This window comes from Hyperoodon ampullatus, assembly GCF_949752795.1.
Source record: "Hyperoodon ampullatus genome assembly, chromosome: 10".
Classification (NCBI taxonomy): domain Eukaryota; kingdom Metazoa; phylum Chordata; class Mammalia; order Artiodactyla; family Ziphiidae; genus Hyperoodon; species Hyperoodon ampullatus.
The window spans coordinates 53,431,246-53,453,800 of NC_136923.1; the positions used below are offsets into that span (position 1 = coordinate 53,431,246).

The 22,555-nt window shown below is 47.6% G+C and overlaps 2 protein-coding genes across 3 annotated transcripts in view; both read right to left on the minus strand.

Annotated features, from left to right (window-relative positions):
- Window positions 1–2,714, minus strand: part of CMTM7 (CKLF like MARVEL transmembrane domain containing 7) — a 47,572-nt gene extending 44,858 nt beyond the window's left edge. The window contains exon 1 of the mRNA XM_079713305.1: window positions 2,555–2,714. Coding sequence (XP_079569431.1) covers window positions 2,555–2,713 — 159 coding nt within the window. The 5' untranslated portion in view covers window position 2,714. The remainder of the gene's footprint in view (window positions 1–2,554) is intronic.
- Window positions 2,715–14,236: 11,522 nt separating this feature from the next.
- CMTM8 (CKLF like MARVEL transmembrane domain containing 8) overlaps window positions 14,237–22,555 on the minus strand; it is a gene marked incomplete at both ends in the record, with an annotated part of 90,720 nt that continues 82,401 nt past the window's right edge. Inside the window, 3 exons of one of the 2 annotated variants that reach the window (XM_079713563.1) lie at window positions 14,237–14,320; window positions 15,750–15,866; window positions 19,935–20,108. In XM_079713563.1, the coding sequence (XP_079569689.1) occupies window positions 14,237–14,320; window positions 15,750–15,866; window positions 19,935–20,108 (375 nt within the window). The remainder of the gene's footprint in view (window positions 14,321–15,749; window positions 15,867–19,934; window positions 20,109–22,555) is intronic. The other variant, XM_079713564.1, reaches the window with a different exon arrangement.

Consider the following 22,555-nt stretch of genomic DNA (forward strand, 5'->3'; position numbering starts at 1 on the left):
CTGGTCGAGGAACTAAGATCCCACAAGCCCCGTGGTGCAGCCAAAAATTAAAAATAAAATAAAGGAACCTTCTGGAAGACACTTAAATTTCCATCTTTACTGCTTATGAAACTACACTCTGATTCTCCTTCCCTATTATGGTTCCGCAAATGTCCCAGTCACTGCCGAAAGGATCTATCTTGTTAACGGCTGTATTCCACACGCCTCGCTTGCACAGAGGTAAGAAGAGAGCAGATGCTCAAGAAGTGAGAGAAGCCTCTTTCTACATGTCAGGGTGGGAAGGGGAAGAACTGCCCAACAATGGCCCATGTCTCGCCCTACCTCCTTCCTTTCCACCACCCCAGCATCACCCAGCTCTGTCTTACGCACACTGAATAAGGACATGGAGAGGCCAACAGGGCACGCCCAGCCCAACACACCCACATTCATCTCTCAAGATTCAACTCAAATGTCACCTTCGTCTTCCCTCCATCTTTCCTCCCTTATGTGGGCAACCACAGAGCTTTCATCTCCCCGACCACGGGGTTTGGGGACTTGTGTGTCTCCTCAGAACCAAAGACTCCTTGAGGGCAAGGGCTCTGTCAAATCCATCTGTTTCCGCAGAAATGGAGATGAACATGGCACTCACAAACGTCTGCTGAACAAACAAACTGATGAGGAGTGCTGGTGGAGCCCTGAGCAAGGCCCTCTGGATCCCTGCAGCTCAGGCCCCTCAGGGATCCAAGTGATGCCAGGAGACCCGGCTCCAGCTTACACTCTGTGAGGTTCCAGATGGACATTCCTTCCTCGAGTAATGGACTTGGGGAGACTCCCAGAAAAGAGGAGAAGGAGGAGAATGGGGAAGAGATGGACAAGGGGCCCACGCAGAGAGTCCTAAATGGCCTCTCTGTTGTAATATGACCATCCAGCAAGGGCAACTTCACTCCCAGGGGCTCTGCTCAAACCAGCCTGCAGCCACACGGCAGTCCCCAGGGAAGGAAGAAGATGTGAGAGTCCTCTGGGCACACAGAGAAGCAATCCTCCAAGTCTTTGTTCTCTTTGGAACAAGCGGCCCATCACTGTCACCTGCAACTTGGCACAAGAGCCTGATGTAAGAGGCTAGCTTAGGAGCTTAGAGTGAAACAGAGGTTTCTCTTCTCCATAATCTTTGTCCATTAAACTCATGGACCGAAACAGAGGGTCTGACCGTGATTCTTCTCCACCAAACTCATCATTCAGCTCCTGATACATTTTCCAATGCTCAGTTAAGGCCTGACCCACTCCCACCCATTTTTTTTAAGGATGGGGAGGTAGGCTGGTCCCCTCTATTTGGCTGATCAGATCTCTTAGCCTGAACCCCCAGAATGCCTTGCTCAAAACCAACACAGCTCAGCATGATTTTTTTTTTGTAAGTAACTAAAATGCCTCTACTTCCTAATTTTTAGTCCATCTAGACGCTCTTCTTTGAGAAAAGGGAACTAAGTCCCTCTTCCCTTCAGGTCTGGCCCAAGCAGGAAACCAGAGCCCCCTCTACACACACTCAGCACCCAGAGTAACAGAGCTGTGGATGCCTGGGAAGCCCTCACCCTGTGTCCAGGCCTGGGGCTGGCCCACCTTGGTACGCCCTGCCTCTGGGTCTGTGACCTTGCGTCTAACCCACAACCCCTCCTTCACCCCCCTTTTCAAAACTACCACTTCCCCCTCACCATTCTGGCTGCAGACATGATAAGGAGTGGAGTCACAAAGAACCCAGCCCAGTTTCAAAACTTACCGAACAAACGGGAAAGGTGTTTAAAATTTTTAAATTGTAAGGAAGAAAAACATGGGAAGGCAGAGAAGAGTGCGGAACAGGGTAACAGGCCGGGCAAGGTCTGCGTTGCTGGAGGTCCCTGCAGCGCCGGTGGCACTCGGCGCCAAGGCCTTCGTCCTGCCCGCTCCACAGTGACCCCCATTCCGGCGACTCCCGCTCTCCCCAGATAAGCACCGGCTCCCCAAAAGGCCTTCCCCATTGACCGCTGCCGTCCAACGGCCCCGAGAACCGGCCCGCCCTTGGAACTTGAGGGGCAGGGCCCGGGACGGCTGCCCCAAGGGTCCCAGGGCTTTCTACCCCGTGAACGCCTGGCTTTCAGAACCCGCGCTCGGGCGAGGGTGAGCCCCGAGCAGGAAGCCCTGCGGCGCGGGGTCCGGGGAAAGAGGCGGCGGGAGAAGGTCGGCTTCCGCGGCCTGAGCGCCGCCGTCCGGCCGCTCTCCACCCTCGGCCCGGGTCCGAAGCGGCGCGGCCCGAGAAGAGGAAGAAAGACACACAGGAACTTTGGCCGTGGTTTCGGTCACCAGCTCGCAGGCTCCGCAGAGTGGCTGGAAAAACTTGGGACCTCCGAGCGGGGGCGGCGCGAGCAGGCCGGCTGGGTGCGCCGAGCTCCAGCGCGGGGGCTGCACGCGCAACTCGCCCGAGGAAGCCCCCTCCAACTTGACTTGGGCGGCGAGACCCACACCCGGGGCGCGATGCTCCCGCCGCGAGCGCGTCCCCGCCGCGGCCACGCCGTGTGACCCCGGCTCGCGCCCGGGCCTCTCTTACCATCTGCGCCACTTTCAGCAGCGCTGCGTGGGTGCGGGGGTAGACGGGGTCCAGCAGCCCCTCCGAAGAGCTCGCGCCCAGTTGCCCCGCGCCGGCCCCGGCTCCCGGGGCGCTGCCGCTGCTGCACGTGGTGCGGACGAGCCCGGGTCCGTGCGACATCGCGCGGCCCTCGCCGGCCGGGAGCCTCCCGCTGCCGCGGTCGAAGGCCAGAAGCGGAGAGGCTGGGTGGGGCCGCGGGGGCGGGGCGCCGGGGCGGGGCGGGGCGCCGGGGCGGGGTCCTGAGGTGGGGCGGGGCCCGCGCCCCCGGCCCGCGCTGAGGACGCCCACCCAGCCTCCGCCGGACGCGCGGGGGAAGACCTGGCCCGAGCTCTCCGGAAAGGTGGTGGCAGCCCCCGCCCTCGAGGAGTCGCGAAAGTTGGGCTGGAGGGAGGAGAGAAACGGACGCCAGGGGCCGTGGCCTTTCCGAGATGGGCGAGGCCCGGGCACAGCTGGGTGTCAGCCTCCTGGGATCTGGTGTGGGTGCGGCTGCGGTGCTAAGGGTACTTGATTGAAGTATAACTCACATAACACTGAAATGTCCAAATCTTCCGTGTTCAGCTCCGTTAATTGTTCTGTATGTGTATGTAATGTACACCTGTGTAACCACCGCCCACAGCAACAAATACCGGGCCGATACCCCCAAAAAAGTTCCCTCTTGCTCCTTCCCTCTTTCTGTCACTATAGATTCGTTCTGCCTCTTCTCAGACTTGATGTACTTGAAATAATACAGAATATTCTCATTTGTGTCTGGCTTCTTTCACTCAACAAGATGCATCGAGATTAATCCCAATAAAGCTGTGGTGAACATTCTGGTGAGATTTTTTGGTGGACAGCTCTCATTTCTCCCGGGAAAATACTTAATGAGTGGGTTTGCTGGGTCACAAGGTGAACATAGGTTTACTTCTAGCAGAAGCTGTCAAACAGTTAGAGATGCTACATTGCACTCCTTCCGGGTTAGTTTTAAAATGAGCAAGCGGGACTACAGAAATGAAATGTTATCAGTGTTCTCTCTGAGCAGAGTGTCCCTGTGGCCAAACTTGATATATCTCCAAATGTTTCGAAATAACACAAAAAATCTACCTCATGACATCATTGGATGCTAGTGCTGTCCTGTCATCAGAAGACTGTCAATGTGGCAAAGTCTTGATAATTCTAGAATGTGGAGATACTCATGCAATCTGTTTTGACAAGTCTCCCAGGTGATTCTGATGACCACTCAAGTTGAGCACCATCATTGCCAAAGCTGAGGCATTTCAGGAAACGTAATACCATGTTCTCTACTTGTGCGTACATTTCAACGTTTTCATGACCAAAAGAAATTGCCTCTAATACCTGTTTTCTGTTTAGATAATAGTCACAGTGCCTTCCATTTCGTTCTCTATAAAACAAAGATAATTGCATCTCGGGGCTGCTGTGACAATGTGATAGCCTTGCAGGCGCTCTGTGACAGCTCCAGATGCATGTCGTTTTCCATACAGATTTACATCTTCACTTTTGTACTTTTCCAAGGCTTCGGAACCCATCATGGAGATGACAGGGGGTCTTTTTTGAAGTGAGGGCTTCAGGGAAGCAGAAAAACCCAGCAGTGGATAATTTCCCCTCCTTCCAGGGGCCTTCATCCAATTCTCCAGCCATCTTCTAAATCCTATCCCTATTTGTGAAATGGGCTGATAGCGCTCATTTTTGAGGTTCAAACAGAAATGAATCTGAAAATGTTAAAAGAGGTAACAAAGCAACATACAAATGTAAGGAATAATTAGCTTTTTGTGCTAATATTTTCTATCAGCATCAGTATTCCTATGAAGTTATCAGGACAGGGGAGGGAAGGAAGGGGAGAGGGAGGAGAGGAGGCTCTTTTTCCTTCTTTATCCATGAAATCTTTCATAAATGAAATAAATGATGACCAAAGATGACTACTCTTCCCTTCAAAAGGAGACCAAGGAATGGGCATAGTCCTCTGAATGGTTTTTATGCAGTGATTTTCAATGTATGGTCCCCAGACCAGCAGCACCAGCATCACCCCGGAACTGGTGAGAAATGCAAATTCTTAGCCCCACCCCACCCCCATCCGCCCCAGACCTGCTGAATCAGAACCTCTGGGGGTGAGGCTCAGCAATCTGTGTTTTGGCAAGGTCGGCCCTCCACCTCCCACGTGATTCAGATGCATGACAGAGTTTGAGAACCACTGGCGTTTCCGGAATCCACTGGAGCTGAGACTTGGCTGGGTTTCTTGGACTGCCGTTGGCCCACGTGCCACCCAGCTTAGATCGGAAATAATCACTGGTGGTGGCCACTCTGTTAATCGCTTTATCATGATCACTTAAAAGCCCGAGCGAGAGGCTTGGCAGCACAAGAGCTGCGTGCTGGCCCGGAGTGCAAGAAGAGGCTCCACAGACCAGACCTGCGGCCAAGTACACGGAGGTGTCTACACGGGGCAATGACTTCTTGGTGGGAAGGGCTGCCCCCTGGGGAGGAAGGGCTTTGGTGGGTGCAGGGCACTCAAAAGAGGGGGCCCACCCACCTTTGCCATCTTGTCTTGCCACCTCTCCAGCCAAATCTAGCAGCTTCCACTCCTTTGGACCCCATGCTCAAGCCTGAATGAACGTCACACCCTCTGCTATATCATGCCTCTGAGTGTTTGTCTGAACTCCCTTCTCCACCCACTGACGGCTGGTTAACAGCTCTTTATCCTTCAGTGTGTGTGGTTGAGATGGCCCCTCCTCCTCCAGGAAGCCTTCCCTGACTTCCCACCACTTCCCAGTAAGGGTAAGGTGACCCTGGTGGGCTCCCATCATTTGATTAGGAAGTTGCATGGTGATACTGTCAAGTCATCTTTGGAAAATACCACCTGACATGACTCCTATGAGGATTAGATTAATTAAGGCCTGGAAAGTCCTCAGTACAGTGCTTGGCATATAGCAAGTCCTCAACAGTGTGCAGGCCCTTCTGGGCCTTTATCCTGTCATCCATGGCACCAATCACAATGCCTGGAATGCAACGGTGCATCTTTATTACTTTTCAATTTGATAGTGGAAGAACCATTTATTTATGCTTAATTGCCATGAAGCCCAAGAATAATCATGACTATCAGGTGTGACTAACAGGTCACATCAGTTTTACTGGTCTATTAAATTAAAACTAAGTCTGAACATGAATGCTCACTCTGCATTATTTGTTGTGCATAAGGAACAATCTTCTACTTGCAAATGGGGGGAAACCTATCTGGAGATTCAAGAAGAGTAGCGTGGAAAGAGCACTGGATTCAGAGTTAGAAGACCTGGCTGGGAATCCAGGTGCCTCGGAGCAGGAATCTCCAGATCTGCAAAGCAGGGGGCGGCGCTGCTTACTCACAGGGCTGCTGTGAGGAGTGAATGAGATTACACGTGTTCAGGCATTTGGTACACGTTAGTGGACCCTGAAATAGGCCGGGATAGAGGACGGCTGTGTCTGGCAGGTTGGGGCACTGGCAGACGGGCAAACAGCATTCTGAGCCAGGACCTAGCAAAAAACAAGCAAGCAAACAACAAAGCAAAAACCTCTGGGCTGCCCTTGGTTCAGATCTGCCCTTTTTGTTCATAAATCTTGACCAGCTTACATGCCTTGTACCACGTCCCTCCGATACCCCCAAGAAACGTCTCTAAACAACTGAGGGGCACGAAATATTGCTAACGCTTGCTGCCCCGCTCAGGATGTTTGTACTTGGTTCCTGCCTACACTTGAGAATTTGGCGCTGACTCACACAGGTGGTCCCCGAATTACCCCCACCCCCGCCCAATGTGTCTCTGGAAAGCCCACCCTATATGGTGGATATCACGTTGCAGACTGATGTCTGGCAGTGGTTGATGAGAGCACGGTGACACTGGATGGATCAGCAGTGAAGCTGACCTTGGACAATTTTCTCTCATTTTCTGATAATTTCCTGTGTGCTGCCATGACTCCTCAAGTAGACTGTAGGCTCCCTGTAGACCATCTGCTTTGTGAATGCTCTCCACTGGCTGTGACTTGCTATGCTTTGGGGCTGTACACTTGCAAGAGTGGGGCAATGGAGGACTCCTAACTCCTTTAGCAGTGGACAGTCTGCGTAAAGGTCCTGGTTTTATTTGCTTGACCTCTGGAATGAGGAGATGGGACTTTGGTTGCTGGTCTGCCCACAAGTGAAGTTATCTGGACCTCAGTGTTCCTATTTGTGAAATGGACTGATAGTGCTCATTTTTGAGGTTCAAACAGAAATGAATCTGAAAATGTTAAAAAAGGTAACAAAGCGACATACAAATGTAAGGAATCATTAGCTTTTTGTGCTAATATTTTCTATCAGCATCAGTATTCCTATGAAGTTATCAGGACAGGGGAAGGAAGGAAGGGGAGAGGGAGGAGAGGAGAGGAGGCTCTTTTTCCTTCTTTATCCATGAAATCTTTCATAAATGAAATAAATGATGACCAAAGATGACTACACTTCCCTTCAAAAGGAGACCAAGGAATGGGCATAGTCCTCTGAATGGTTTTTATGCAATTGCTCTGGTCACCTGCCCACCTTTATAAGAGAACTTGAAGATGTTAATTTTTCCACAAATAATAAGGATCCTTTTGTTTTTTTGGCCTGCTGAAACCACTGCCTTCTCTTGTCTTTTATTTTAAAATGTTTATTTCCTGATGATGAAGGTATTTCCTGCTCATTGTAGAAAATTGGGGGAAATTCAGAAAAAACAAAGAAAATTGAAATCACCCCATGATCCCACCACCCTTTACAGTTTCGTCTGCTCTGCCTGTTGTAAACTCCAAGTTATACCGCAAACATTTCCTGTTAAAAATTACTCACAGGGCTTCCCTGGTGGCGCAGTGGTTGAGAGTTCGCCTGCCGATGCAGGGGACATGGGTTCGTGCCCCAGTTCGGGAAGATCCCACATACCGCGGAGTGGCTGGGCCCGTAAGCCATGGCCGCTGAGCCTGAGCATCCGGAGCCTGTGCTCCGCAACGGGAGAGGCCACAGCAGCGAGAGGCCCGTGTACCACACACACACACAAAAAAAAATTATTCACAAAGGGTTTTTAGTGGGAGCATTGATTTTTTTGTGTGTGCTCAACTTATTTTTCTCCATTATATATTTTTAGGAAGACAGCACTTTAACAACTGATATTCGTTTTAATAACCAATCTAGCAACCACAGTTCAAGCACAGGTTGAAAAATGTGTTAAAAATACAAAGTTAAATCATTAATGATGGTGACTCTGATTAAACTTGGGTTGTAGTGCATTCATTTCTAAAGTCTCATTCAATGGATTTAATTAATTATTGAATCATTCTCCTACTGTTAGGGTTTTAGGCTAATTTAGTTCTTTTTCCCTATTATACATAAGACCAGGACTAGCATCTTTGTGCATGAATCTTAGACTCCTAAGAGAAACATCCCCAAGTTCAAGGGAATGGATAATTTTTAAGGCTCTTCATATGTATAGTGAAATAGATTTCTGGAAATGTACCACTTCATCCCTGCAGCGTATGTAGTTTTCATCTGGTTCCTTTCCTCACAGTACAGATGTTCTCCATCCACTATGCTGGAGGAGCTGGAAGCTCAATGATGTCATCATTAAGAAGTTTCTTTCCCCCTCCATCTCTCATCCAGTCACCTTCATCCTGCGACTGGCTTCTCCTTGTGGTCGCAAGATATTTGCCAACAACTTCCTGCCTACGCACTTCCTCAGAACTCCTTTCCCAGAACTCCCCAGCAAGCCTGGTCGCGTGCCCCTGCCTGAACCAGTCGCTGTGGCTGAGGTGGGACTGGCTTAGGCCATTGCTAGAGCACAGCAGAGCTGGCTTTCCCCGAAGTTGCTGGGGTGTAAGTGGGTGGTATGGATGTGTAATAAAAACTAGGGTAGTTGGATAACAAGAGGCGGGGAGAAGGGATGCTGAGGCAGCAACAAGGTCGGCTACATCCTGGATGAGTTATTCCGAATATTCTAGAAAAAAGTCTTCCATTGACACACAAGTTTTCTCAAAACACACCTTCCAAATGGGATGTCTCTTCAACTTGCTTGCCACTCACCTTCCTAAGTTTCTGAAAAATCATCACCTCTAGGTTGCCAAGCACTTTCCCCCAAACCTGATCCTCTTTTATATACACCGAACACCTAAGTTTACTTATAACAACACATATTCTAATCTTCCCCATTATCCTAGGGCATCAGCACTGGAACAGTTACCTCACCTTCCTTTACAGCTGTCTGCTTACAACTGGCAGCAAGAACATAGCCAGAACATTTATGAAAGGCCAAGTTAGGAAATACTTCTCAGGTTGCCCTTTTTCAGTGTAAGTGTGCACACGTCTGCCCCAGGCTTATATGGGCTTTCCTCGGAAATACGGCGGGTCTGGTCCCAGACCACCACGATAATGCGAGTCACAAAAATTTTTTGGTTTCCCGGTGCATATAAAAGCTCTGTTTAGGGCTTCCCTGGTGGCACAGTGGTTAAGAGTCCGCCTGCTGATGCAGGGGATGCGGGTTCGTGCCCCGATCCGGGAGGATCCCACATGCCACGGAGTGGCTGGGCCCATGAGCCATGGCCGCTGAGCCTGCGCGTCCGGAGCCTGTGCTCCGCAACGGGAGAGGCCGCGACAGAGAGGCCCGCATACCGCACAAAAACAAAACAAAACAAACCCCACAATGTACATACTTGATTTAAAAATATTTTACTGCTAAAAAATCCTAACTATCACCTGAGGCTTCAGGAGTCCTAATCTTTTTGCTGGTGGAGGGTCTTGCCTGGATGTTGATGGCTGCTGATTAGGCGGTTGCTGAAGGTCAGGGCATCTGTGGCAGTTTCTTAAATAGGACAACAGTGAAGTCTGCTTCATCAATTGAGTCTGCCTTTCACAAATGACTTCTCTGCAGCCTGCAGTGCTGTTTGATAGCATCTGACCCATAGATCTTCTTTCCAAACTGGAGTCAATCCTCTCAAACCCTGCCACTGTTTTATCAACTAACGGTCTGAACCCTCAGTTGTCATTTCAACAACCTTCACAGCACCTTCACCAGGAGCAGACTCCATCTCAAGAAACCACTGTCTTTGCTCATCCATAAGAAGCAAACTCTTTTCTGTTCAAGTTTGATCAGGAGATGCAGCAATTCAGTCCCATCTTCAGGCTCCACATTTAATTCTAGTTCTCTTGCTATTTCTACCACATCTGCAGTGACTTCCTCCACTAAAGTCTGAGGGCTGGAATAAACTTCTTCCAAACTCCTGTCAATGTTGATATTTTTTACCTCTTCTCATAAATCAGGAATGTTCTTAATGGTATCTAGGTCAGTCCTTTCCAGAAGATTTTCAATTGACTTTGCCCAGATCCGTCAGAGTAATCACTACCTATGGCAAAGTCTTATGAAAAATGTTATTTCTTAAATAATAAGCTGAAATGACTCCTTTATCCATGGGCTACAGAATGGATGTCATGTTAGCAGGCATGACAACAACACTATCTCATTGTACGTCTCCATCAGCGCTCTTGGGTGATCTGGTCCCTTGTCAATGAGCAGTAATATTTGGAAAGGAATCTTCTTCTGGGCAGTAGGTCTCAACAGTGGGCTTAAAAGAGTCAGTAAACCATGTTGTCAACAGATGTGCTGTCAACCAGGCTTTGTTGTTCCACTTACAGAGCACAGGCAGGGTGGACTTAGCCTAACCCTTAAGGTCCCTAGGATTTTCAGAATGGTAAACGAGCACTAGATTCAACTTAAAATCACCAGCTGCATTAGCCCCTAACAACAGTCAGCCTGTCCCTTGAAGCTTTGAAGCCAGGCACTGACTTCTCCTCTCTAGCTATGAAAGTCCTAGATGGCATCTTCTTCCAGTAGAAGCTTGTTTTGTCTACACTGAAAATCTGTTTAGTGTAGCCACCTTCATGAATTATCTGATCTTCTGCACAACTTGCTGAAGCTTCTACATCAGCACTTGCTGCTTCACCTTGCACTTTGATGTTGAGACGGCTTTTTTCTTTAAACCTCATGAACCAACCTCTGCTAGCTTTAAACTTCTCTTCTGCACCTTCCTCATCTCCCTTAGCCATCACAGAATTGAGATTTAGGACCTGGCTCTAGGTGGGCTTTTCTTTTTTTTGGCTTAAGGGAATGTTGAGGCTGGTTTGATCTTCTTTTTATCCAGACCCCTAAAACTTTCTACATATCAGCAGTGAGTCTGTTTTGCTTTCTTATCATTCGTGTATTCGCTGAAGGAGCACTTTTAATTTCCTCCAAGAACTTTTCCTTTGCATTCACAGCTTGGCTGTTTGGCACATGAGGCCGAGCTTTCAGCCTGTCTGGGCTTTGGACATGCCTTCCTCACTAAGTTTAATCATTTCTACCTTTTGATTTAAACTGAGAGACGTGTGAGTCTTCCTTTCACTTGAACACTTCGAGGCCATTGTAGGGTTATTAACTGGCCTAATTTCAATATTGTTATGTCTCAGGGAATAGGGAGGCCTGAGGAGAGGGAGAGAGATGGGGAATGGCTGGTTGGTGGAGCAGTCAGAACACACACATTTACTGATTAAGTTTGTCATCTTGTATGGCATGGCTGTGGTGCCCCCAAACAATGAACAATAGTAACATCAAAGATCACTGATCACAGATCACCATAAGAAACATGAGAAAGTTTGAAATATTGGGAGAATTACAAAAATGTGACACAGAGGCATGAAATGAGAAAATGCTGCTGGAAAAATGGCACCGATAGGCTTGCTCCACATAGGGTTGCCACAAACCTTCAATTTGTGAAGGTTGTTAAGGTGAAGCACAATAAAATGAGGTCTGCCTGTATGCCTGGATTGTTTTTTTCTGTGAAAATCTCTCTTTTTAATTTAATAATTGTCTAGGGAACAGAAATACAGACTTTTAAATGGATTTTCTACCCAGGGCTGCATCTTCGGTTAGTGGTTTTAAATGTCTGTCCTCTACAGAGAGATATTTTATGTATTTAAAATCTTTTGTGTGCTGATACCCTGAAGGGATTTTCCTATGAAGGGAGCAATTTAAAAATGTACAAAAGCAACTGACACTGAACATTCTTGTCTCTAGATTTTCTTATAGTTTTAAAATATTGGCTAAATATTTACCTTTGGGGGCTATGAGTTGGAAATAGCAATGGAGAGAGATTAAATGCCTAAAGCATTTCATTGATTTGCCATGAGTGTGGAAATACATCAAATTAAAATCCACCCAGCTCTATCAAAGAGAACGTGATGGTTCTGGAAGGGCTGAGAGGTGAATGCAGACAGCGAGCATAGACAGCAGAGTGTAAGCACACTCTATACTATCCCTGAAACAACATTTTTCAACCCCAGAAACCTATTCTTCTTGTTATGCTGGCTGTGTTGCATGTGGCTTTGCTTTTGTTTTTTTCTTCTTTCTCGGAGAAAAATTAAAGCCAGTTCAAAACTTATAGCTTTAGCTGAATAACAGAGAATCATTTTGTTGTCTAAAAACCCACACTTAAAAATTATTCATGAACAAAGTCTCTCAGCATTCAAAAGAAGAAATAATTTCCTTTCAGCCAAAAATAAATGTTTTTTGGTTTTTTGGTGGTTTTGGGGGATGAACTTTTAAGGCAACACGAAGGGTCATGCTCTTGAAAACCCATATATAAAGACATGACAGCAAGTCCCCTCCGCATGGATGCAAATGAATCACTGATCTCTTGAAACAAATCTCTTTGGCGCTACCAGTTCAGGAAAGGCCTACGGCTGGTTGTGGTCTATTTGGAAGACATTTCAAAGTGGCTTATGAAATCTTTTACTCTGGAAGTTATTTCCTATATATGTGTCCATGATTATAGAAATCACACTCACACACACACACACACACACACACACACAATCATAAAAGCAGGCTTCTTTCTTTATGACTGTTTCCAGAAACAGACCTATTAGGTTACAGTTTTTCTACCTCTTATGGAGACTTGATTGCAATATAAAGTACTTTAAAAATCTACCAGGTTATGAAAGAGAATGTAAAAAAGAATATGTGTGTATATATATACATATAACTAAATCACTTTGCTGTACACCTGAAACTAACACAACATTGTAAATCAACTATATTTCAATTTAAAAAAAAATCCACCAGGTACATGCAAGGTGAACATGCTTCTGGGAGTGTGAGAGGGAGAGATGGACAGAGAGGCAGCACACACAAACCCTGACTAGTTATTTCAGCTCTTCTTGCAAAATCAGCGAGTCGGAGGCTGTCCGGGTGATGACTGGGAACGCCTCTCCAGAAAGATCGCAGCCCTGGTCACCTGCAGGTCTGCATCACTGAAGCTGAAGCTTCACAGCTACACGCGGGACCCAAAGAGGCCTCTCGTGTTCCCCACACCAACCCACTCCCACCCTCCACCCCACCTCTCCCTCTTGGTGTCCCCTCCCCCCTACCTTTTTGGACACACAACCCAAGAACATTCTTCATTGTTCCTTTCAAAGGTCTGGGGTGGGTGTCATTAGACACTGAAGAAATCCCAACTCTCCTTTATAGGGGGTAACAGCTTGGCTAAGGAATTAGATGAACAGGAAAACCAATGCAAACAACACACAACAGAAAGAAAACAGCACTGCCACACGAGCAGAAAAGAGGTGGCCACGGGGCCATGTCCACAGAGTGCACAGCTGAGCCCTCTCCCTACCATCAACTAAACTAACGTTTCAGTGGTTTTTTGTTTTTCAGTTTGAAAACTCACCCAAGATACACTGCCATTCCAGCAAGAACCATCTTGCCTAAAAATACTTCCTCTAAGTGCACATCTGCCTCCAGAACAGGGTTCTTCCCACTGTCTCAAAATATCTAATAACAATGTTACAAAATATTAGGGCTTGGAGATTTGGAGCCTTTTGGTCCGGTATGTTCCACCTAATATGGTACCTGTGTCTCTGTGGGCAGCAAGATGGGTTTTAAGGTACATGGAAGTATTTATCCTTTTAATGGTTATGAGCTTATTTTAATCTGTATTAGAAAAAAATACCACCAGCACATCAGCCACTGTGCTCAGAGCACCACTTAAGGCAAGCTCATTACTAAGTTCTACGGCTAGTGTCTCATTAGATGCTTTCTGTGCCAACCAGTTGGCATGTGAGATTCATGCCGCCGGCGATCCCCAGACTTGGGGAGATGGGTCTCTCTGACCATGCTGGCCTGGGGGCTGTGGACAGTGTCTCCTGGCAATATCACCCCAGGCAACCCCATGAGGATGAAGAATTCCCCACAGCCACCAGCTTCAGGCTTCAGCAATAGATCTCCTTTCTTGAGTCAGACGCCACATTACCCTGGATTGTAAAACATTTAATGAAAAAAGAATCTGGCATTTTTAAAAGTTAGGTTTACAAACTTGATGCATTCTTAATATTAGCAATTTATCTATTTCTAATACACTGCCTAAGAAAATAAGGTCTGTGAAGACATCAACAAGATATTTAAGATTCATTATAAGCTACAGCACTTTGCAAATAAGTATTCAGTTTAATTATAACAAACCACTGTGAGCAAATTTAACTAAGTATATAAAAACATTAGTTAAATACAATTCTCTGGAAATATACATTATACCTACAGCTGTTTTTACAGTGAGATTCTTCCTTTTTTTTTCCCTTTTAATTCTCAAAATGGTGAATCACTGTATGGTCCTGGATCTCCAAGCTATAAAACTGAAATATGTGTTTCCAGCATAGCAGATGGTGACCAGGAAGGCGAAGAACTGGAGAAAACAAAGCATAATAGAAAGGGGGTTTAGGGCACATCCTAATTAGCAAAAGTTGTCATTTCACCTCTACTGAATAATGCACTTATGGCATCCCTTGACTCCAAGCTTTCTCATCTAAACCTGCTTTATTGGTTCAATTATCTTCCTTCTGAAATAATTTCAGGCTAGGCTGTTTTTCTTTTTTGGAACCTATCTGGAAAGCCTGTATTCTTACTCCAATAAGCCCAGGGTGTTCACGTGGGGGTGAATATGGTGGTGTGCATCTGAGAAAAGCCCGTGTATTTCTAATTTAGTATTGGTGATTTTAGACCAAAGCTTAACCTCACACTGTCACAGGCTCAGTTTACACAAACAAGCTGAGTAGGCGGAAGGAAGCCAGGGGCCCACATGGGGTGTGAGTGCAGAGCCGGGAAAACGCCAGGCCCTCTCCTGGGGCAACCACAGCCCAGTTCCACCTGATTCTTCATTTAAAAAAAAAATTTTATTGATGTCCAGCTGATTTACAATGTTGTGCTAATTTCTGCTGTATAGCAAAGTGACTCAGTTATACATATATGTACGCTCCTTTTCATATTCTTTTCCATGATGGTTTATCACAGGATATTGAATATAGTTCCCAGTGCTATACAGTAGGACCTTGTTGTTTATCCATCCTATATATACTAGTTTGCATCTGCCCAGCTGATTCTTGCTGTGTGCTAACTTGAGCCCTGTGACTTTTAATCTCACGTGGACCCACGCTCTTTACCCTTAGAGATTCTGAAATATAGGTCAAGAATACGATGAACACCCATGGATCACCCACCAGCTTTAACATCATACTGTTGGTCTTCCTGTCTAACTGCCCGCCTTCTGCCCCCATCACTTCTACTGCGGATGGAATATTATAAGGCCCATCTCAGAGAAACTTTTAAAATTCGTTTTTTAAATTTGAAAAATATACACTTATGGTTTAAAAATGCAAAGAGTACATAAACACATAAATTAAAAAGTAGAAGCCCCTCATGGTCCATCACAGTCCCTGGAAGGAGCCTCTGCTGGTGTCTATCTTCCTAGGCATCCTTAGAGCATAAACAAACATTTCTACTTCAACAAACAGAAACCTAGTGTGCTCATTTTCTGCCTCTCTTTTCCACTGACACTGTAGGCAGCAGAATTATTCTTAGAATCCCTCAAACATTTTTTCTCCCTCAAACACTTATTTTGTTCTAGCATTTGGCTTTCACTCGAGCGGACTCTTTCAGCCACTTTGTGCTCCAGGCCATTGGGAGGCCCCATGATGCTCAAACCAGGAAGTTCACTGCCAAGGTGTCCCTCCCGCAGGTGATGCTTTTCCCTGCAGGTAACTTTGTCCTCCTCGCCCAGATCCTCAGCCGGCCTTGGGGAGGGAGGAGGAGACCGTGGGGATGAAGTGCTCACTCACCGACGAGGCTGCCCAGCTGTTGAAGTTGTGACTGTCCCTCTCCGGGGAGACAGAAGACGCATCCACAATAGCGGCTGAGAGGTATAAGACGAAGGCACTGCCATTAAAGCACAGACCCTGGGAGACAGAGGCGCAGAGTGTTTAGGGAGCCTGGGAAGGTCTGGGCACACCCGGACCTTAGAAGCGGCCAGAAGCGCACCCCGGCTATGGCAAGGGGCCCACCTGGACTCGTGAGGGGGGCAGGGGACAAGGGCGATGAGAAGGCAGCTCCTCGGCGCCTTGGGGGTACTCGGTGCACGCTGCTTCCTCGCTTACCAACGCTCTGAGGGGTTGCAAAGGGGCTCCGCAGTTGGAGCAGCAAATAAAATATCCCAACCAGAAGGCAGACGCATCTGACGTCTAGCATCTGCCAGCAGCAAGTAAAATTTTCAAAATTTGGCTGTAAACATCTTAAAACTGGGGGAGTTTACACAGAAACCCAGATTTCTGGATTCTCTTAGGAAGGGGAAAAACAACAACAACAACAGAAGATCTAGCGATCCTGGGAGCACATTTCCAGCTTACTTCTCTGTGAAGAATATCCTGCGGTTGTTTAAGTCAGTGCATCTGGGTGGCAAGGATTCAACAGAGTTTACGCTCACTTGCATGACTTTCTGGTCTCTTCACACGAGTGAGTGTGGAACCCCAACATGGAGGGGTCTCCTGACTGCTGGCCAGGGCTCTACTCACTACTCAGGCAGAGGAGCACCCAGAGCAGGATGACATCAGAAAAAACTGCTGGATGGAAGTCGAGAGACATGGGCCCAATTGTGTGTGAACCTGTGCAAAGTCAGGAGGCTCCAAACCTCAGTTTCCTTAGCTATAAAATGGGGACACACCTCATGATGATAAATTCTGAAAATGCAAATCAGAGCATTTTAAAACCAGGGAGTTTCGGAAGGGAGCAGTGTTAAACAAGAAAAAAAAACCCAGTAACATTAAAGGCAATATTTTAAGTTCTTAATGTAATAAATCAATGAGGGAGGCTTAGGTTTGGAGGAGAGACAGACTAATAGATGCTCTAGGCCAGAGGTCAGCAAAATAAGAACCCTGACCAGCAGTCAGGAGACCAAGACTTCGAGTCCCTTCAGAACTGTCACAAAATAGCTAAAAATATGGAAGTGGCTTTGGCACTGGCTAATGAAGAGCGGCTGGAGAGTTCTGAGGCACACGCTAGAAATATGGATGTTTAAGGAGATTCTGGTGAGGTCTCAGATGGAAATGAGGAATATATGTCATCGGAAACTGGAGGAAAGGTGATCCTTGCTATAAAGTGGCAAAGAACTTGTCTGAAAGTTGTTCTAGTGTTTTGTGGAAGGGAGAACTTCAAGCAATGACACTGAACATTTAGCTGAGGAAATTTTTTTAGCAAAGTGCCGAAGGAGTGTCCTGGTTCCCCTGACAGCTTGGAGGAAAATGCAAAAGGAGAGAGATGAATTGAAGAAGGAATTGTTAAGCAAAAAACAACCAGAACTGGGACTTCCCTGGCAATCCAGTGGTTAAGACTCCGCACTTCTAATGCAGGGGGTGCGGGTTCGATCCCTGCTCAGGGAACTAAGACCCCACATGATGCGCGGCGCAGCCAAAAAAACAAAAATAACAAAACCAAAAAGAACCAGAACTTGAAGATTTGAAAAATTCTCAGCTCAGCCATATTGCGAAAAATGAGAAAGCTCTTTCAGAAGAGAACACTCAGGGTGTGGCCGAACAGCCTTTTGATAAAGAGATTACAGGTACAAACCACAGATCTAATCGACCATGTCAGCAGAAGCCAGGAATAGGTAAGGGATTATACCAGTAGAAACATTACGAGTTTGAACTGAAGGGGATGCAGATGGGCCAAAATGAAGGAGGGCTGTGGGACTTCTTGGATTCTATGGGACAGAACCACAGAACTATTTGACTGCGAAATAGCTTTATCTTTCACGAAAACAATGAATCACCCGAAGGTGATTCAGAGGTCATCAGGGCGCCACTCTCATTGCAGGCCCAGTGGGCAGGCTGGTTCCTCCTCAGTTTCAAAGGGTGGGATTTCTGTGAGTCAGGATGTCCCTACCCAGTGCCCCAGGGGCAGGGCCACCCTGAAGAGACACCAGGGTGACAATGCTACCCCAATGCACCGGGATGGCAGAGCACTGAACCAAAACAAGGCTTGTTCTGGAGCCTTAAGATCAGATGGAATTTGCCTTGTAACTTTTGGGCTTGCTGGGGACCTGTCACCCCTTCCTTCTTTCCTAGTTCTCCCTTTTGAAATGGGAATGCCTATCTGTACCCGTCTCACCGCTATATTTTGGAAGCACTCAACTTTTCTGGTTTCACAGGTTCATAGCTGGAGAGAAATTCTGCCTCGGGATGAACTGTACCTCAAGCCCCACCCATATCTGACATAGATGACACTTAAAGGAGACTTTGGATCAAGACTTTAGTTGATGCTGGAATGAGTTTGGGGGATGCTGCGATGGAACGAATGTATTTGCATGTGAGATGGTCAAGACTGGGGGGGCAGAATTTTTTTAAATGTTATTATTTTTATTGATATTAGTATAATATTTTTTATACATTTATTTATTTTTATTTACTTATTTTTGACTGTGTTGGGTCTTCGTTGCTGCATGCAGGCTTTCTCTAGTTGAGGCAAGTAGGGGCTACTCTTCGTTGTGGTGCGTGGGCTTCTCATTGCGGTGGCTTCTCTTGTTGCGGAGCACAGGCTCTAGAGCGCGTGGGCTTCAGCAGATGTGGCACGTGGGCTCAGTAGTTGTGGCTCGTGGGCTCTAGAGCACAGGCTCAGTAGTTGTGGCACACGGGCTTAGTTGCTCCGTGGCATGTGGGATCTTCCCGGACCAGGGCTCCAACCCGTGTCCCCAGCATTGACAGGTGGATTCTTAACCACTGCGCCACCAGGGAGGCCCGGGGCAGAATATTATGGACTGAATGTGTCCCCTCAAATTCATATGTTGAAGCCCTAACCCTCAACGTGATAGTGTTTGGATACGGGGCCTTTGAGGTAATTAGGGTTAGAGAAGCTCATGAGAGTGGGGTCCCCCTGAGAGGGTTAGCGCCCTTCTAAGAAGAGACGAAAGTGAGCTCACATCCTCTCTTTCTCTCTCTGCCATGTGAGGACACAGCAAGATCAGCAGGCATCTGCAAGCCAGGAGGAGAGCTTTCACCAGAAACCAACTATACTGACACCTGATCTTAGACTTCTAGCCTCTAGAACTGAGAGAAATTTCTGTCACTGAAGCTTCCCGTCTAGAGTATTCTGTTTTGGCACCCAAGCAGAAAAAGACAGGTTCTGTAATCTACACATTTTCTTATCTATTCCCCCTGCCCCACCCCTAGGCTGTGGCTCGCTTTGTAATCATGCACCCAGCATGGAGTCAGGACAAGAATCCAGTCATGCTTTTTTTATTCACCCCCCCACCCCCCCACACCCCCCACACACCCCCACACACCCCAACCCCCCCACACCCCACACACCCCCCACACACCCCCAACCCCCGTACGCGGGCCTCTCATTGTTGTGGCCTCTCCCGTTGCGGCTCCAGACACGCAGGTTCAGAGGCCATGGCTCACGGGGCCAGCCGCTCCGTGGCACGTGGGATCTTCCCGGACCCGGGCATGAACCCGTGTCCCCTGCATCGGCAGGCGGACTCTCAACCACTGCGCCACCAGGGAAGCCCAAGAATCCAGTCACTCTTGACCACTCCTGCTCCCCCATGTGAGGTCACCTAGTTGCTCTAACAGTGACTTTCATTTTTCATTCTAACTCTTCACTTCTCAACATCAAAGAACTCTGGTACAAAAAGGGTTAAAGCCACGGCCCCAGGAGGGGTTTGGAGGACAGAAGATCTGCAGAGGCTATGCCCTGACACACCTGTTCTTAGATGACACTGCTTATAGGGAATTAATAAAACAGAGAACAGAGCTTCTCTTGATGCACTCTTCTGAGGACCGGTTTGCTACTTTGCCTAAAAGGAATTCCTGGACCTTCCAACAATGCTGTTTCACACTCAGGTGTAAAACACCTGTGCTGGGTTCTCCCTGGCTTTGCCCTCTGCTTTGACAATCCCGAATTGTCTGGAGAAGGACTAAATTCCGTCCTACCTAATGGGCAGTGGACAGGAAGAACACCCATGGTTTACTTACCACTGTGGTCCAGGGCACCTGGGGAATCCTGGTGTAGGTCATCGTTATGTAGATGATGAGGAAGAAGACAGTGAGGACCCAGTAAAACACAGCTACAAACATGACCCAGCCAAACGCAGGGACCCGGAAGTACTCAGTTCCAGCGATCAGTGTCCATACCAGCAGTCCCAGAACCTGTAAAAGAGGAGAGGCCATGGAAAAGAAAAGGGAGGTGGAAGAGAAAATGAAGAAGGAGGAGGAAGTGGGGACAGAGAAAAAAGCAATTATACAAAGTGTCAATTACAAGTTTTACTCATATATATGGGTACATGTACCAAATGTGATCTGGCTGCAAGCTCACATTCTTGCAAATGCCAGGAAGGTAAAATGAATGAACAGAACAGGAAGGGCAGAGACCAGGACAAACAAGAAACCCACGCCTTGTTTCTGGGGGAAGTCTCTGCCCAGCTCCGGGCAGGTGTGGGCTGGTTTTCTCGATCTTTCTCCCACCCCCACCCCCAGGAGAACACAGAAACTCAAGTTTGTACGTGATGATCTCGATTTTTAAATGTCAGCACTAATAAAGAGGGACAAAACAACACACATCTGTGGCTGGAATATGCTCCCGATACCTGTGAAGGGAATAAGACATAAGTCATGCATTTATTCCAGCAACGGTCACCCGACTTCACTGCTGCTACAGAGCAAGACAAGCCCGAAGCCCCACCACATCACCACTGAGTGAAGGAAGGATGCTGGTCCACGCTGTGTGAGTCTCTGGTCCTCAAGGAGGGAGGCCTTCCAGGGCCCAGGAGGACTTTATTCCTAACTCATAGGAAAGTTGGCATCTAAACCCTATTCCCAGGAGACAGCATCAGGCGTGTGGGACGGACTCTGGCAGCAAATCTGGCTGCTGTGTAACTCGGGGCAAGCGATTTCCTTCCTGTCTCAGCTCTCTCCATGGGATGTGGGACAAGACATGAAAGTGACTCTAATCACAAAGCTGGTCATTCGGCATTGACACCTGAGCACCTGCCCTGAGCACATGCCACAGGCCGGGTTTCCTGCTCCACGGGCCCCGAGGATACAGCAGGGCAGAAACCAAACAGACCTGCTCATGCATGACTTAGAGTCTCACGGGGGGAAAAATCTGAATAGTTACAGTTGTGAAAATGCTCTGAAGGAAATAAAGGGTGTGACAAGGGTCTGTGACGGGGGCTGTGACCTTTTAGGCAGGAACAACAAATGTCCGAGGGGGCTGTGCTGAGGAAGAGCCTGAAGACCCTCTGGGAGCTAGTAAGACGGGCAGAAGACACCGTCCCAGGCAGAGAGCATGGCATGGGCAGAGGGCTGCAGGGGAAGGGCCTTCTAGAACCTGTAGGAGAGTGGAGGACGTTAGGACATGGGTACAAGATGTTAGAGGGCTTGGGGAGGGTCAGATTACGTGGGCCCAGGAGACCTAAGGATTTTGTACTTTATCCTAAGAGCTACAGGAGGATTCTGAGCAAGACAATGATAAGATCAGGTTAAGTTTTTGCAAGATCATTCTGACTGCACGGTGAGAAGAGGCAAGCAGAGTGGGGTGTAGGGGTAGGGAAACAGTACGGAGACTGCTGTAATAATCCAAGTGGAAGAAGATGATGTGTCCAACACCAAGATGCTGGTGAATACTGGGAAGTGAGTGATTCAAGGCAAATTTCAGAAGGAGACAGGACCTTCACAGATTTGACAGATTAGATTAGGATAAAGTGTAATTACCCCCAGGTTTCTGGAGAGACTCCCCAGTGGATTAGGGTGTCACTTCCTCAGCTGGAAGGATGCAACGGGAACAGGTTAAAGGGCTGACCTGGGCTCAGTTTACAACCTATCCAGTCTAGGGGAGCCAGAGACCTCAGGATGGGGTTAGAAGTGGACAGTCCAGGGGGGAAGAGTTCAGGCCCCTCTTTAGGAAAGAAGACTTCCTGTTAGGATCACTTAGTCCTCAGACAGCCTTCCAGGGGACCTTTTAAACTGTTCACTGAGACAAGCCCACCTCCCTGGCGAGGTCTGGATGTCTGTGCTGGGGAACAGGGAACAGACTCTAAGTGCTGCTGCTTCCTCTCCTTAGACCTGAAAGTTGATGTTCTTTTATCTGCTTGATGTCGTATATGAATTCCGAAGAAACATTTAATGGAGATGTATTTTTGTGTTTACATCTGTGGCAACAAAATTTATTGAAAGTGAACAAGCACAAAACAGGATAAAATCCCAGAAAGTGCCAAGCCTCAACACCCATGGGGTTTTGGTCCGGAATGCATCACAACTGACAGGTCATCTACACACACAGGTGTGCTATTCCATTGGATCAGTAAGACAGGTAACACACCTCATCCAGCATGGCAGGGTCTGAAACAACAACAAGGGCTTCCTGATTCAAACTGAAGGGGTCAGAAGGGCTCTCTGTTGATTCACACAGGAAATAACCACAGGAAGAGCCGCTGCAACGTGGCAGCTGTCTCTCCAGGAGTGTGCAAGAGGTTAAGAGTTGCCAGCATAAGCTTGTGCCAGCTGAACAGGCTCAGCTAAAAGCTCTTGGCTCTGAATGTGAAAATGTTTTCATTATTAAAGCAAGTGGAGTCCACTATCCAGAGACGCTCTGTCTA